At 45.3% G+C, this 16070-nt stretch overlaps 1 protein-coding gene across 1 annotated transcript; it reads left to right on the top strand.

Annotated features, from left to right (window-relative positions):
• The first annotated feature begins 3219 nt into the window (after nucleotides 1-3219).
• ELOA (elongin A) lies at nucleotides 3220-16070 on the top strand. Its single transcript, XM_011228416.3, has 11 exons — nucleotides 3220-3461; nucleotides 4567-4623; nucleotides 5458-5564; nucleotides 6949-8137; nucleotides 8475-8589; nucleotides 9354-9509; nucleotides 9614-9711; nucleotides 10818-10998; nucleotides 11316-11427; nucleotides 12328-12500; nucleotides 13486-16070. Exons 1-11 carry the CDS (start codon nucleotides 3459-3461, stop codon nucleotides 13545-13547), a joined length of 2253 nt encoding a protein of 750 aa, XP_011226718.1. The 5' UTR covers nucleotides 3220-3458; the 3' UTR covers nucleotides 13548-16070.

Raw genomic sequence — 16070 nt, forward strand, 5'->3', positions numbered from 1 at the left:
CCTAGGGCTCCCGGCCCGGGGCGCGCTCCGTGCGGTCGCGGCGGGCCGGCCGGGCCCCCGGAGCCGCTCCCTCGGCGTCCCGGGCCAGCTGTTTCCCGTGGGGCGAGCCCGCTGGAGCTGATTCTCTCCCTGAGAAACGCGCCTGCTTGTATAGTGTCTTCGGATGTTCGTTCCGAGGGAAAGGAGCCGGTTCTGCCTGTGCTCTGATGGAGTCTAGGCTCCGCGTGCGGTTCTGCGTCTCTGAGAGACGTTTTTATGGCTTTCTGGCTTGATAGCAGAACGTGGACCTTTTCGCTTTCTCAGTAAATCCCTTTCAGAACAAAACAAAATAAACCTTACGTCCCCTAGCTGTACGTACGGCTAAAAACTTAGGTTGCAATCGGAACAAACCCCCCCCCCCAAAAAGGTTAGAAGTTGCAGTTCGATTTCCTTTTGGCCTTGATAGAAAGGTAAGAGCTACCTTTTCTCATTGTTGCGAGTGATGGGCAACCATTTTTAATTGTACTCAGCTAGCTGGTTTGTTGTTGTTGTTGTTTTTAACTGTTTTTGTTAAGTTGAATGCATTCCTCCCCCCTCCTGACTTTGTTTTATCCAGCTTCTCAGTGTCTGGAAGAGTGGATGTTAGAATTTTTTTTTACTGAAATACACTGATGAAAACACTTAGGTGTTAGACATTCTCTGTGAGCACTCTAGCTCAGTGTGCAGTTCCAAAGAGTTGGATCTCTGAGCCCCAGCGTGCCTTTTGAAGAGGAAGTAATGGAGGGAGCCAGATGAGATAAAGTGGTGGTGAGATTTGAGTTCTAATCCATTTACCAGCCATGGACGTTGGGGACGTATTTTGCTGAGTCTGTTTGCTCACCTGCTTCTTCTAGGACCCGAGTCAGAGGGGAAAGGCCAGGCTTATAGGAGGTGCTCAGTAGATATTAATCACCACTCTTTACAGGGTTTTCTTGTTTGTTTTGGGTTTTTTTCCTGAAGAGCTCCTTTCACTCTTCACCTTGTTCCCAGCCTGTCACAGATGAGGTTTTTTCCCTCCACTTCTAAAGGCTGTGCAAAGTATCTCACCATCAGGCCACTTTTTAACTCTTCTCATGTACAACTAGAGCCACTTCTCCAGGAAGCCATTTTAGTTCTAAATCTGCAAAAACTTAAATGCTTTTCATTGCTTATGTTAGATATTTCAGTACAGCTTCAGTACCTAGTGGCCAGACATATTTACATAAGTTTCTTTTTACAATAACCCTTTGTGGACATCTAATAAATGGTCATTATTTCTGAGCGCTAGTTGGTTTTCCTTAACACTGCAGGTTCGTGACTGATTTTTAAAACCTTAAAGCAGTATTATGTTCTATCCCCTCACATCAGTTTAGTCTTTATTACTGTAAGGTTAAAAAAAAAAAAAAGGACCATGTAGTTAGTATCCATAGTCATTTTCCCATTACAATTTAAATTTTGAAGTAGCTTTTCTAGTAATCGATGTGCATGAAATTTCGAATTAGGTAAAGATTTGTTGGCTTTTCATCCTACTTGAACTATTAGTGATTATTGTGAATATTTGGGCCTTCACTTCCCAGATAGCAATCACCCTAAACTTCCGGTTTTGCATTATGAAGATGAGAAGTTGGGAGATCGTTTTTGCAAAGGGCACAATAGTTGGCATTCAGAATTGAGCTAACTGCAGAGGGAAAACTGCAAGCTGGCACACTGGCCTTCTTCTCAACCTTCTGTTAACCCAACAAGCTCCCACAGGTTGTTCTTGAAATTGCAAGATGATTATATACCAGTATTGAATTGCAACTAACTTGAGATTTCAAACTATTATTAGTCAGAGGATTGATTCCAGACCTATGTTCATGGATTTCCTTGCATTAAATGTCGGTGTTTAAGTGTAACTTTCTTTTAGCTCTAAGTCCATCATTGATCTGGACCTACTTGGGAAAAAAGGTGTCAGACCAGGGTCACTTGGCTCCTACTATTTAATTGGAACCAGTTCTCGTGGGTGGTAAAGTTACTTGCTCTGTGTTACATTTGGAACGTGAAAACTTAACAAGAGCACAGTTTGATAGCAAGTGGAGAACAAGGGGTCAACGTTATGAACATCTTTTGCTCTTTGGGTTGAAGGAGTGTGCAAAGGACAACTGAGATTCCTAAGCATGTTCCATGCAAATGTTTGGCATTTCTCAACGAGCTATTACCAGTTCTTGCAAACTCTGCAGTTGGTCCCTTGGTTTGATAACAGCGAGTTTCCACCTACCTGAGGGTGCCCAAAGCCCTTTTACCTTGTTATTGCTTGGTACTTTCTTGAACCTCTTTGAAAATAGAGGGGCTCTGAAGCCCTTTTCCTCTTAGTTGTGCTAAGTCACTTTGAAATCTCCAGGGTTTTTGGTTTTTGTGTTTTTTGGTTTTTGTGTTTTTTGGTTGGTTTTTTTTTTTTTTTTTTTTTTTTTTTTTTTTTTTTTTTTTTTTTTTTGGTCTGCTTTCGAGTCACCCTCGCTAAGCCAAAGCAAAGCAGAAAGGCGGCATTTACACTTCTAATTAGTGTTAGGCTTTGAGATGAACACTCCCTCCGTGGCTTCTAGCCCCATCCTTGTATGTTGGCTTTGTAGAGGTCCTGGGACTCTCCATGGTGACCTCCTTTACTCTGTGGACTCTAAACTATCTAACAGTGTAATACTGAGGAAGAGCCCTTCTGCTTTGTTTCCAGACACTTGAGCTCCTGTTCTGTTTTCTTTTCCTATTTTCTAAGGACAGTGTTAATTGTGTTGGATGTTTCTCCTGTCTTTGTAGTTCATGCTATTGTAGACACACTTGACTTACTAGCTCATTAGGCAAGTTACCTAACCTTACTAGGCTGTTGCAGTATCTAAAGTGGGGAGAAAAATACCCACTTTATAGAGTTGGTTAATGAGGATGAAATAAGGTAACACATGTAAGAACTTAGCATAGTCACAGGCACACAGTAGATGGTCTATAAATGCCTTCCAGGGAATGGCATTAGCGGAAACAGTTTTTAACCTTTACAATGATCCTAAATTTTCCTGTAAGAAAAGGAATTGGTGTTAATTTTTGCACCCGTAGCTTGGGTGACAAGAAGTACACATAAATTTTATCCTGAGTTGGTTGATGGTGGTGATCACATTTGAAGTGGAGGATAATTTTCATTCAGCTCTGAAGGCGAAACTCCCTGGATACACAACTTGGCTTCTCATTTGTTCCCAGCCAAACAAGATTATCACTGGTGATCCAATTGCTCTGCCTAGAGACGAAGTTCAGTAATTATTGAAGTAGAATGACCAGAAAAACATTTGCTACTCCACCTGATATAATAGCAATATGGCATACTAATTATAGCCTGGGCTACACATGGAAAAAGAACAGATCTTGTTATCTGGTGCCGAAATGTGAAGGTAGTCACAGTTATCTATTTTGAACTATTTGGACTTTGCACCACTCCTTGAATGGTAAGTATGTTTATATACATGTAAACATTTCCTGAAAAGAGGCATAGCCAATCATGACTTTGGGTAGAAATGGAATAAGTAGGAATTAGCTGGGGAATATCTGGTTGATGATCAAGGGTAGACATTTAGAGAGCTGTCAGTTGATGAATGAAATGATTAATAATAATTTATTTTTTTTTAAAAAAAGCCTTTAGTGAGCTTTTGTAGTGTTCCAGGCACTATGGCATCCTCAGTGCACATGGTTTGTCTCTGTGAATCCTCACAACTTGTGAAGTTGTAAAGAGACAGGATCAGTTCCTGTTTTGCAGATGAAGTAACTAAGGTTCAAGGAGGTTGATGACTTGCACAAGATGACCTGGCGGGGAGATGACTGGACCAAACTGAAGCCCGTCTCTGACTCTAGAACTCTGTCTCAACAGCTCTGCTGTCCTGATTTTGACCTAGTTTTAGGACTATAGAAAGGAAATGTGACCAAACCCAGATTACTTTTCTAATCTTCCCAGACATTTTGTGTTCACAGTTTGTACCAGCAAACCTCTGATTCTGGCAACTTGAAATTGGTCTTGAAATTNTCTTGAAATTCCCACTTGTATCAAAAAAAAAAAAAAAAAAAAAACCACACCACAATTCTCTTAAACTCTGACTCTTCCTGGAAACATGATACCCTTTTCCTGGAGAAACCTCTTCTCCTTTTCACTTTCCTCTGTGCTGGGTCCATGGGTAATTTCCCTGAATTGGCACCTTTCTCAGAAATTCTCTCTCAAAACTGGGGCAGTAATAATTGTTGATGACTTTTATTAGAGTTGATAGGTTTGGTTCTCTTATCTAAGTCTTACCTTACGTAGTACATACATGGTGTTACAGAGTAGTTGAAAGCAGGGAATCTAAATCTACAGACCTGAGTACATCTGGCCCTACATGCATCCTGGGGCAAGTAACTTAACTTTTCTGAGCCTGTTTTCAAACTTGCAAAATAAAGATAATAACCATACTTATTACTGTACAACACATAGAGCTCAGGAAGCACTGACCATCATATTATAATTTGTTCCAGTGAATGATTATGATTTTATAGAAATTAATGTTTATTTTATTCTCTCTGCAGCTCTTAAAATATTTGAAGAAACTCTCCACCTTGCCTATTACAGTAGACATTCTTGCGGTAAGAAGTGTTAGATATTATATAACTATATTCCATCCCCTTCCCACTGGAGAAATTGTACAATAAAATTAAAAGCATGGGCTTTGAAAGTGAAAGAAACCAGACACAAGGCCACATACTGTATGGTTCTATTTATGTGAAATGTCCAGAATAGGCAGATCCATAGACAGAAGGTAGGGGTGGGGGGAATTGGGAGGAATGGGGTTTCTTTTTAGGGTTATAGAAATGTTCTGGAATTATTAGTGATGGTTGCACAGTGTTATGAGTGTCCTGGAAACCAATAAACTATATACTTTAAAAGGGTTAAAATGAACTTTGTGCAGTGACAGGATTGTAGCCAATGAGGTTTATCTGAGGTCTTATTGATAATTGAAAATAAAATGGTTAAAATGGTGAATTTTGTCTTAAATTTAAAAAAGTAAATAGCTTTGGCATCAACTAGTCCTGGATTCAAATCCAAGTTCTGTGACTTTAGGCTGTTCCTTCGATGTGAAACAGAACAGATTTCTGCCTCGCAGAGTTGTTGTCAGGACTCATTGAGTTTTGTATGCAAAAACTCTCAGCTCAGTGCCTGACACCTGCTGTAATCACTCTTGTTATTTATTGTTCTACTCCTAGAAGTGTTCTTAATACACTGTTTGCCTCTTCTGAGGTTGGTGTGCTCTGCTACTATGTGTCATTAGAGATTTGAGGCATAGACACAAAGTAGTTTTGTACTGAGATTTGCAAAGTATGTTTTAGGAAGGAGTTTCTCAATGCAAGAGGCCTTATTTCCTTAGAAAGTTGTGAGCCTAGTTCTACAACCCTCTAACAATTCTTTTGTCAAATCTGTAGGAGACCGGAGTTGGGAAAACAGTAAACAGCTTGCGAAAACACGAGCACGTTGGAAGTTTTGCCAGGGATCTGGTGGCCCAGTGGAAGAAACTGGTTCCTGTGGAACGGTAAGAATATTATTCTGTAGGTTTGTTCAATTTCTTGGTTAAATCTGGCACTTGGAATGTTTACAAATATGTTTTCTTTATCATTCTTTCTCTGCCTTCTTATTTAAAATATTTATTTTGGGGGTGCCTGGGTGGCTCAGTCCATTAAGTTTCGGCTCAGGTCGTGATCTTAGGGTCCTGGGATCGAGCCCCACGTTTGTCTGGCTCTGTGCTCAGCACAAGTCCGCTGGAGATTATCTCCCTCTCCTCCCTCTGCTCCACCCCTGCTCTTGCTCCCTCACTCTCTCTAAAATAAATAAAGTATTTATTTCGCCTTGATTATAAAAATCAGCTATCATTATAGGATTTTAGAAAATATTAAAAAATAGAAAGAAGTATCAAAATTTCTTGTAATTCTGCCATCCAAACATAAGCATTAACATTTTGGTATGTTTCTTTCTATCCTCTTTTTGTTTTTAATTAATTTATTTTTTTAATTTTTTTTTTTTAAAGATTTTATTTCTTTATTTGACAGAGAGAGACAGCCAGCGAGAGAGGGAACACAAGCAGGGGGAGTGGGAGAGGAAGAAGCAGGCTCATAGCAGAGGAGCCTGATGTGGGGCTCGATCCCACAACGCCGGAATCACGCCCTGAGCCAAAGGCAGACGCTTAACCGCTGTGCCACCCAGGCGCCCCTAATTAATTTATTTTTTAAAGATTTTTATTTATTTGAGAGAGACAGAGAGCAGGAAAGCTAGATGTGGGGCTTGATCCCAGAACCCCAGGGATCATGACCTGAGCCGAAGACAGGCGCTTAACTGAGCCACTCAGGCACCCTACCCTCTTCATAAAAGACATTTTTATATAGTTGTGAACAAACTATATAAGCAACCACCCCTTTGTTTTATATAACAAGTTAAATATGTCTCCATGTTGAAATTTTTTTCCAGTTTTTTAAAGATTTTATTTATTTATTTATTTGAACAGGGGGAGGGGCAGAGGGACAAGGAGACTCCTGTTGAGCAGGGAGCCCCATGCAGGGCTTGATCCCAGAATCCCGGGATCCTGGTCTGAGCCCAAGGCAGACGTTTAACCTCCTGAGCCACCCGGGTGCCCCTGTGTTGAAAATTTTTTGAGCACTTTTCATGTCCTCAAGATATTTGATCTTTGTATCCTGCAGTTAAATGCATCATTTTCTGTGTTTTGAATTATTTGAGCTTTCCTAATCTCAAACCTTAGTTGAGTATCTTTGAGCAGGATCCATTCATCCTCTTCCCAAGACGACCTTTCTAACTCTGCATCCTTTGCATCTCTTTTTGTGAGTTCAGGTTCTGTGACTTTGTCCTCTAAACAAGGATTACACGGAGATTTACATCTGCTCTGCGTACTTTTTCTTTTATTGTAGAAACACTGAGCCTGATGACCAGGACTTTGAGAAGAGCAATTCCCGAAAGCGCCCCAGGGATGCCGTTCAGAAGGAGGAGGAGATAGAGGGGGACTACCAGGAAAACTGGAAAGCCTCCAGTAGCCAATCCTATAGCCCTGATCACAGGCAGAAAAAACACAGAAAACTCTCGGAACCCGAGAGAACTCACAAAGTGTCTCACGTTCAAGAGAGGAGAGACGAGAGAAAGAGGTGCCATAGAGTTTCGCCAGTTTATTCTTCAGACCACGAATCTTCTGATTATGGCCATGTTCAGTCCCCTCCATCGTCTGCCAGTCCCCATCAGATGTCCATGGACCATTACAGATCCTTGGAGGAGGATCATGAGCCCTTTGTTGCACATCAGAAGCCTGGAAAAGGCCATAGTAATGCCTTTCAGGACAGACTGGGGATTAGTCAGGACCGACACCTGGGAGACCCCCAGGGGAAAGGGGCTGTGAGTCAGAACAAGGAGCACAGATCTTATAAGGAAAAACGTCCGGTGGATGCCAGGGGAGATGGGAAGTCGTCTTTGAGCAGAGAGAAATCACACAAGGCCATCTCCAAAGAGGAAAACCGAAGGCCACTCTCAGGGGATAGCACAAAGGACAAACTGCCCTCTAGTGGTGTCAAGAAAGAGAAGGAGAAAGAGGGCAGCACCAAGAAGAAGTTTTTACCCCCCTTGGAAGTTGCTTCAGACAACCACCTTAAAAACAAGCCAAAGCACAAAGACGCAGAGAAAACCAAATCGGACAAAAACAAGCAGAGTCTAGACAGCTTAGACGTAGGAAAGGGGGCAGGAGAGCCGCTGCCCAAGGTGAAAGACAGGGTTTCTAACAACCTTAAGACTTCAGAAGGGAAAGTAAAAACTTCTCATTCAGATAGAAAGTCAGTGGGCTCCCTCCCTAAGGCTGAGGACGCGGATATGGATGATGAATTTGAGCAGCCCACCATGTCTTTTGAGTCCTACCTCAGCTATGACCAGCCCCGGAAGAAAAAGAAAAAGATTGTGAAGACTTCAGCCACAACTCTTGGAGAAAAAGGACTAAAAAAAAATGATTCAAAAAGCACTAATAAAAACTTGGACTCGGTTCAGAAATTACCTAAAGTGAACGAAAACAAGTCTGAGAAGCTTCAGCCAACTGGCGCCGATTCAGCCAAGCTGAAAAAGGTAAGCCCTTCAGCTGCTTGGTGGCTTCCCAGCTGGAGCATCTGGCTGCGCAGAGCTCCCAGGACCTGTCCCACCTCTGTTCTGCTTGGCTGGCTTTTACGTGGCCTGTTGAATTTCAGTTTCCAGGCCTCTCTAGCTGCCAGGGCAGCTAGCACCCAAGGTACACGTTTCCCGTGGTGTCCCGTTATGCTGGGCCCATCTCTGTATTTCCTGCCTTCGGTCTTGTCAGACCTGGCTGACAGCCCCCCTCCAGCCTGGGTCTGCTGGGAACAGGCTGTAGGGCAGAGAGCTGTGCTCATACACCTGGGATGTCCACTCACTGGTCTTGTCTCTGCAGGTCCCCACAGACACATTACCAGTGTTGCCAGACCTCCCATTACCCATGATACAGGCCAATTACCGGCCACTTCCTACCCTGGAATTGATGTCCTCCTTCCCACCAAAGCGAAAAGGTAATTTTCTGCATGCTTTTTTAAATGTAAAAAAGATTTAACAATTTATTCATGATGTCCTAAGATTTTGGTGCATTTCCTATCCTCCCAGGCTCTGGAGTTTGACAGCTTGGGTTTGAATCCCAGCTTTGGCTTCAACAAGTTCTATGAACTGGGATAATAATTTTCTTGGACTTCAGTTTCATGCTCTATAAGTGGGCACAATAATGGTATCTGCCTCACAAGTCTGTTAAGTGGATTAAAAGTGATAATGCTGGTTAAGCTCTTCACTCTGGGTTTTCCCACATAGTAAGCGTTCAGTAAATCTTAGCTGCTGCTGTTACTAGCTGTCCTTTATTCTATATGTTCTGCCTGAGCTTTTTATCTGGGGGGAAAAAAAAGTTCTGATCTTAATAGCAAAAGAATTAGAAGCCAGATAAGTGTCCCTCAGCAAGACAATCGCTAAACCAGGGTTCATCCATACAGTGGCCTTCTATACAGCTGTAACAAATGTGGAAAGTCTGTCTGATATGGGATGATTTCTAAAATGTGGTAAATGAAAGAACAATGATAGTAGGTGTTACTGGTGAAATTGGTGAAAATGGAATAAAATACATACTTGCTTATTTTTGCATAGACTTGATGGAAGAATACACAAAACTGGTAGCATTGGTTGCCTTCGGGAAAGTGCACTGGGAGGCTGAGGAAGAGGGAGAGGAGGAGAGCTCTCCCTGCAGAGCTTAGTGTCCTTTGTAACGTCCAGTCCTGTCCTCCTTGCCCTGTAGCGCTCTCCTCACCCCAGGAAGAGGAAGAAGCTGGATTCACTGGACGAAGAATGAATTCTAAGATGCAGGTGTATTCTGGCTCCAAATGTGCCTATCTCCCCAAGATGATGACCTTGCACCAGCAGTGCATCCGGGTACTTAAAAACAACATCGATTGTAAGTCACATGCTTTTCTCCTGCTCTAAAACACATTGTGGCCCTGGGACCTCACCGTTAGGTGGCTTGGCCAGTATTCAGCACTTCACCTTGATTCTCTGCAGCCATCTTTGAAGTGGGTGGTGTCCCGTATTCTGTTCTGGAGCCCGTCCTGGAGAGGTGTACGCCTGAGCAGCTGTGCCGCATAGAGGAGTACAATCACGTGAGTACCCGTGGGCGCAGAGAAGCCCGTCTTCTGGTTCGTGTCTCCAGAAGGAGCTTGAGCTCTGAAGCTTGAGTGGGTGAAGGGCAGGCGGCAGTGGTCGGTTCACTGTTCTGGGCATGTTGGTTTCCCTGCGGGCCTTGAAACGTGCATATTTTTAGCACCTGCTTCTGGCACCAAATCAAGATGGGGTTCAAAAGCAGCAGAAAAACACTGCCCATCTTTCTCTTGAGCTTGCCTAGCCGCAGAGGCCAGGGGAGAGTTTTGGCAGCACGGCCTCTAGGATCCAGGGTGGCGACAGAACTTTGTGTTGACACTCAGGGATCTGATCGGTCCTTTTTGATGAGAGATCGTGATTGAGGATTTTATTTGAAAGTAGGAGATGGATTTTGGTAAAACATTTTCTAGTCAGATTGTGTCTAGTAGCATGGATGCTGTTTTTTGGCTTATTGATAAGCTCATTATTGGTGTCTGGTGAATAGGAAAGGGCACGGGGGCACCTGGGGGCTCAGGCGGTTAACGTCCGACTCTTGATTGCAGCTCAGGTCATGATCTCAGGGTCATGAGCTCAAGCCCCATGTCAGGCTCCATGCTGGGTGTGGGAACCTGATTGAGATTCTCTCTTTTCCTCTGCCCCTCCCCCCTCTTCAAAAAAAAAAAAAGAAAGAAAAAAGAGCACAGATTGGTTAGGTGTCTCCTAGAGACATCCCGGTGTGACCAAATGTCTTTCTTAAAATGCTGGACACATAGTCATTTGATTGCATTCGCTGGCTGTCTCTAATTCTGAGGGATCACCCTTAGGTAGCCCCCTTGCCTGGGTGTGTCGTCATCGCAGTTCTGTCAGCAGTTTCCTAAAGGAAAAACCTGGTCTTCAGCTAGTTTGTGTTGTCTTCTCTCCTAACCCCACAGCCCCCAAAAGCAGCTAGTACAGCGCCTCACACTTAACTTTTTTTTTTTTATATAGTGATTTTTTCCTAGAACCGTGGTATTTTAATACAATACTACTATGAGGACCAAAAAACCACAAGGAAAGTGGTCACCCTGAGGTGACTAAGATGGAAAAGAGATATGCTTGCATATAAATGACGTCCTGGTTCTGATTTTAGGTATTAATTGAAGAAACAGATCAATTATGGAAAGTTCATTGTCACCGAGACTTTAAGGAAGAAAGGCCAGAAGAGTATGAGTCATGGCGAGAGATGTACCTGCGGCTTCAGGATGCCCGGGAGCAGCGGCTGCGCGTGCTGACCAAGAATATCAGATCTGCACATGCCAATAAGCCCAAAGGTAACGGGGGGACCCCGGCAGGAGGGGGCCACCTGGCAAAACAGTGAGCCCTGTGCTCTGGTCAGCCACAGGGCCTTAGCGGGCCGAGCTGATATAGCCTCCAGCTTCTAAATCTGTCTTGCTTTTGCAGAAGCGGGGCAGGGATGGGCTGTATCTTCTGCCACCACACATACTATCTATAGGGGTTTTCAGGGTTAATAATCCCCTGGCTTTGGGGGCACCTGGAAAGCCTTTATCTCTTAATAGTGTAAATTATTAAAATCACAGTAGCATCTCTGCTCTGAAAGGCAGGTATTGATCTCCATATTTCTCAACAGGCCGACAAGCAAAGATGGCCTTTGTCAACTCTGTGGCCAAACCGCCTCGTGATGTTCGACGGAGACAAGAGAAGTTTGGAACCGGAGGAGCAGCTGTGCCTGAGAAAATTAGGTGAGCCCTCTGCAGCTTAGCGTTTCTGTGTAATCAGGGAGGAGAGCCCCAGGAGCCTGTCTTTCAGCCCTACAAGGCAGCCCAGGGGCAGGAATCAATTCATTTTTGGGGTGAGAGCCCGGCCTTGCAGAGTGGATTTTAGAGGCTGACCTTGACCAGCTCAGCACTTGACCCCCTGGAGCCTCCACGTCCATGACTGCAGTGTAGGCCAATAATTATTCCTGCCTCTCAGGGGTTAAGATTAAATGGAGACCAGGGGAGACACTCCCTTGTGCTTTCCCTTTCTCCCTTTAAACAAACCATGCTCCTGGGGCGCCTGGGTGGCACAGCGGTTAAGCGTCTGCCTTCGGCTCAGGGCGTGATCCCGGCGATATCGGATCGAGCCCCACGTCAGGCTCCTCTGCTATGAGCCTGCTTCTTCCTCTCCCTCTCCCCCTGCTTGTGTTCCCTCTCTCGCTGGCTGTCTCTGTCTCTGTCGAATAAATAAATAAAATCTTTAAAAAAAAAAAAAAAAAAAAAAACAAACCATGCTCCTGGGGCGCCTGGCTGGCGCAGTCATTAGAGCATGCGACTCTTGATCTCGCGGTCACAAATTTGAGCCCCACAGTGGATGGTAGAGATTACTTTAAAAAAAAAAGAGAGAAAAGGAATAAAATAAACCATTGTTGCTGTGATGAGTACATAAGCTCAGTCACGTTAGCATTTTCAGAATACAGAGTTACACCTAAAGGGTGAAAGGCTAACGCCATCAGCTCTGTGCCATCCCCAGAATCTGGGGCCCTAGGGTCGGCTGGGCAAAGCCACAGAACTGGGTCTTCCTCAGGCAGGCCAGCCGTAGGCTGTCGGTGCCGAGGGCAGATTTCTCACACCCGGGACTAACCAGCTGGCTCTGTGTTGCAGGATTAAGCCAGCCCCGTACCCCACAGGAAACAGCCACGCTCCCTCCAGCGGTGGCAACAGCTACAGCGCCAGCCCCGAGGAGCCGGCCTACGATGGTCCAAGCACCAGCGGTGCCCACTTGGCTCCCGTGCTCAGCACTGTTTCCTACGATCCTAGGAAACCGACTGTGAAGAGTAAGTAACTTGGGGTTCACGCTCAGATATCTCAGAACCGGTATTTGAAGCCTCGACTGTCTTGGCCGCTGCATCACGTTCCGCGTGCTAGATGAGGCACGTGGCCGAAGCTCTGCACGTGGCTGGTGCAGATGTTGGTGCCTCCTTCCCCGGCTTTGTGTGTGATGCACGAGCATCTTCAGATAACGATCGTCGTGCATATTCGTTTTGGCACTCTGCCTTTTTTTTTTTGGAACCTAAATGTAAACCTGCTTCTCCGGGCAATAACACGAGGTTCATAACTATTACTGTTAACTGCTAAATGACAGTCCGTCTGGAGGGTTTATAACCTATAACCCCCAGCTTCCAGGTATTTATTTTTTATATCTAATTACGTGTATTTTGTATTTTATTACATGTATTACCATAGACTATCTCCCGTATTCTAAGCGGGCATCCTCCCTAAAAGCAGGCTTCTGTATTCACTCCTGGGCCCGTGGGCGGGTGGGAGTCCTGGCGTGAGTGTTGGCCGTGCTCGGGTGAATTATTCAAGAGGGCGGGCTAGCCAGCCTGAGGTGGTGTCTACATTGAGCTCCTCTCGGACGTGCTGCTGCCCTGGCCAGACCGAAGTGAGAGGGCTGCTTTGCGCTGGTTTGGATATTGGTGAGGCAGAGTTAAACTGTGGCTCAGAACGGCCGTGAGATGGAGCTAGTGAATCCCAGTTCTGCCGCCTGCTGCCCAACCAGGGGGTGGGTCGGCCAGGGTCTCGGGGTTGGTGAGGTGGTCGCAGGTAGAGCCAGGGATGGTTACGGGCCGGCGGGCGCTGCAGTTCGGAAGTGCCGGTACGTGCTGCTCCGCTGTCGTGCTGGGAGCGGCCTCCTGCGTATCCCCATGTGTCTGCTGGTGCGGAGCCGAGAGCAGCAGGGCTTGGCCTTGGCGTCAGCCAGTCACGTGTGTGTCTAAACTGCCACGATCTGAAGCAACTGCCTGATTTCTCTTCTCACAGAAATTGCCCCAATGATGGCCAAGACGATTAAAGCTTTCAAGAACAGGTTCTCCCGACGATAAACTGAGGACTCGCCTTGGAGATGAATTTGCGGGGAGGAGTACCAGGACAATGGGGTTGGGGAATGGAACTTCCAGAGGAGACCAGGATCCTTTGCTTGGAGGCACCTTTTGGTCTCCGAACCCTGCACGGCCCGCAGGTATTGCCCCTGTGAGCCTGTGCATCGTGGCCACCGCCTCCCGGCCGGGAGAACACTTCAGAATTCTGAAGAAGATGTGAAGCCTCAGTCTTACCGAGGATTTTAAGGTCAATTATACTTTTGTTGTTAATTAGCTTCTTTGTAAACTATAAGACATAGTTTTAATTAATAAATATTGCCCCCAGATTGTATTTATATTACCCCAGTATTTTTTTTTCTTTTTTTCCTTCTTTTTTTTAAGGTCCTCTACCATACACTTAGTCTTTTATTTTCAGGGTCCCTTATTAAAGTTAGATAAAAACCTAGTGAAAGCCATTCCCCTGTCCCAGTTCAGCTCTTCTGAGTGGACTCTGGTCCAGAGGGAGGGCTGGGCATCCTCAGCACCTGTGTGGTGCCTGCGCCCGGAGTGGGTCCTGGGCTGCCCGTCCTAGCGGGGCGCCTCGACGTGGAGACCAGAAGTGTTCAGGGTGGACCCCTCGCATCTGAGGCCCTTCTCAGTGTTGCTTTGAGTTCCTATGCAGGTGCATCTCTTTCTTCTTCATTAAATAGTATTTATTAAAGGAGGTTATTTGTAAAGGTCTAGAGTCTTTTCCCCATCCTTTTTGCCAGTTCCCACTTTTTTGAGGCTCACTAGAGGACACAGAGCCTTGGGGGATCGATTTGCACAGAACCCCAACATTTTTACGATTTACAATTTCTGATTCAAAACTTTAGGGTCTTTTTTTCCTCCCCTATTTTTCCTTCTCCCCACTAGCAGGGGGGGAACACACACGGCAGGGCTTTCTGTGCCCCCCCCCCCCCAAATTCAACTCCGGAGTCTAAGAAGCCAGCACTTTAATCTCTAGTTCCCTGTGAACTGCTAACAGAAGTGAGTGATTTTAAAAGTTGTAACGCTGTGTTCGAAATTGGTTTTGTTTTGCCTTTCTTTAAAAGGTAAGATCATGTGATTGAAAGAGCACAAGAATTCGCTATGTTTTGTAGAGAACTTTGCAGCTGAAGCTCTCTCTACTTTTTGAGTGTTTAAGCCAGAATTTGGAGGGAACGGCCAACTTAGGGAAAGTGTCTGAGCTGTAGTGTCAGGATGGGGGAGAACCGCAAGGACACCCACCAGGTTTGGGAAGGGAGGATCTCACTTTCAAGCTGACATAGGAGCAAGATCAGCACTTGGGAGGGCAGCGTCAGTGCCCTTCTCGGCTGTTGACGAGCACTGATCTCGTAGGAACCCACTTGGTTGTGACCCAGGGGGAAGCAGATGCTATAAATTTGAGGTGCCTAGCCTTAAGATACTTAAGTGGTAGACGGAGGGCATGGTTCGTAGGACAGCCTCAGGAGCTTGGCAGTGAGTCCCCTTGAGGCTCCCTCAAAGCCCAGAATAGGGAGTCCACTGCTTTTAACCATCCTGGAGACCTCAGGCTGACTTTGAAGGTTCCAGAGTGAGCAGAGACTGCGGCAAAAGCTGCAGCGTTCGGTGTGCATTGCTGTGCAGGCTGCCTGTTGCAACAGGACACAAGTATTGCTGTGTTTTCATTTGCTGTGTTTTTGAATTGGGTAAAACACCATTTCTCTTGGTCATTTGTCTTACCGTTCCACCCCTAGCCCTGGCCTGCTCCGCAGATCTGGTACTAGGAAGCCTCTTCCCTAAAGCCAAATGAACATCTGGGTCAGGGGCCAGACGGCCGTCGCCTGGAATAGCTTCCTGTAGGTGTCCACCAGCTTGAATCTGTTTCTTAGCTGTGCGTTCAGGTCTTTGTCACCGAAACCAGTTTTCATATTGCAGATTCCGTCGTGTAGGATTTCATTTCCTTAATTAGGAGTTTTTAGGCAGGGAAGGAAGGAAGGACACATTTGTTCATGCCAACATCACCACCCATTTTTAGCACATACAGATTTTTGATCAGCCCTGTTTGCTTAGAGCCAGATCTTTCCCTCCTCCCCCTCCAAGAGTGTCTGCATCAGGGATGTGACTTGGTGAGAAGAGTAAGGAGGGAAGAGGAAAAGCCGAATTTCTGAACAACCTTCTCACCTGGTTATTGAAATGGCTGCAGAGCAGACACGCAGGATGATTTTGAACCTTTGGTCTCGTTTGTGAAAACGTGTGCAATTTTTTTCCTGTGCTACACTACATACGAATCACCAAACTACAGATTAACCCTTTGTGATCCTTGGTGTGCTGAGCAGTTTCTTTGGGGCTTTCTCTTCCCGGGAAGTGGGAGGAAAAGGAGCAAGGGGCCCTCCTGCTCTTCGTTTGTATTTTGGTCCCAAAATGTAAATACAATTTTCTATGTTACTTTTTTGTGGTAACTACCAAGATGAATATTTTAATTAGATAAGTTATATGAAAAGGAAGGAAAATTCCATGTCTAAATAAAAAAAACAAAAAAACCCA

The sequence above is a fragment of the Ailuropoda melanoleuca genome, chromosome 2 (assembly GCF_002007445.2).
Source record: "Ailuropoda melanoleuca isolate Jingjing chromosome 2, ASM200744v2, whole genome shotgun sequence".
In the NCBI taxonomy this organism is placed as follows: Eukaryota; Metazoa; Chordata; class Mammalia; order Carnivora; family Ursidae; genus Ailuropoda; species Ailuropoda melanoleuca.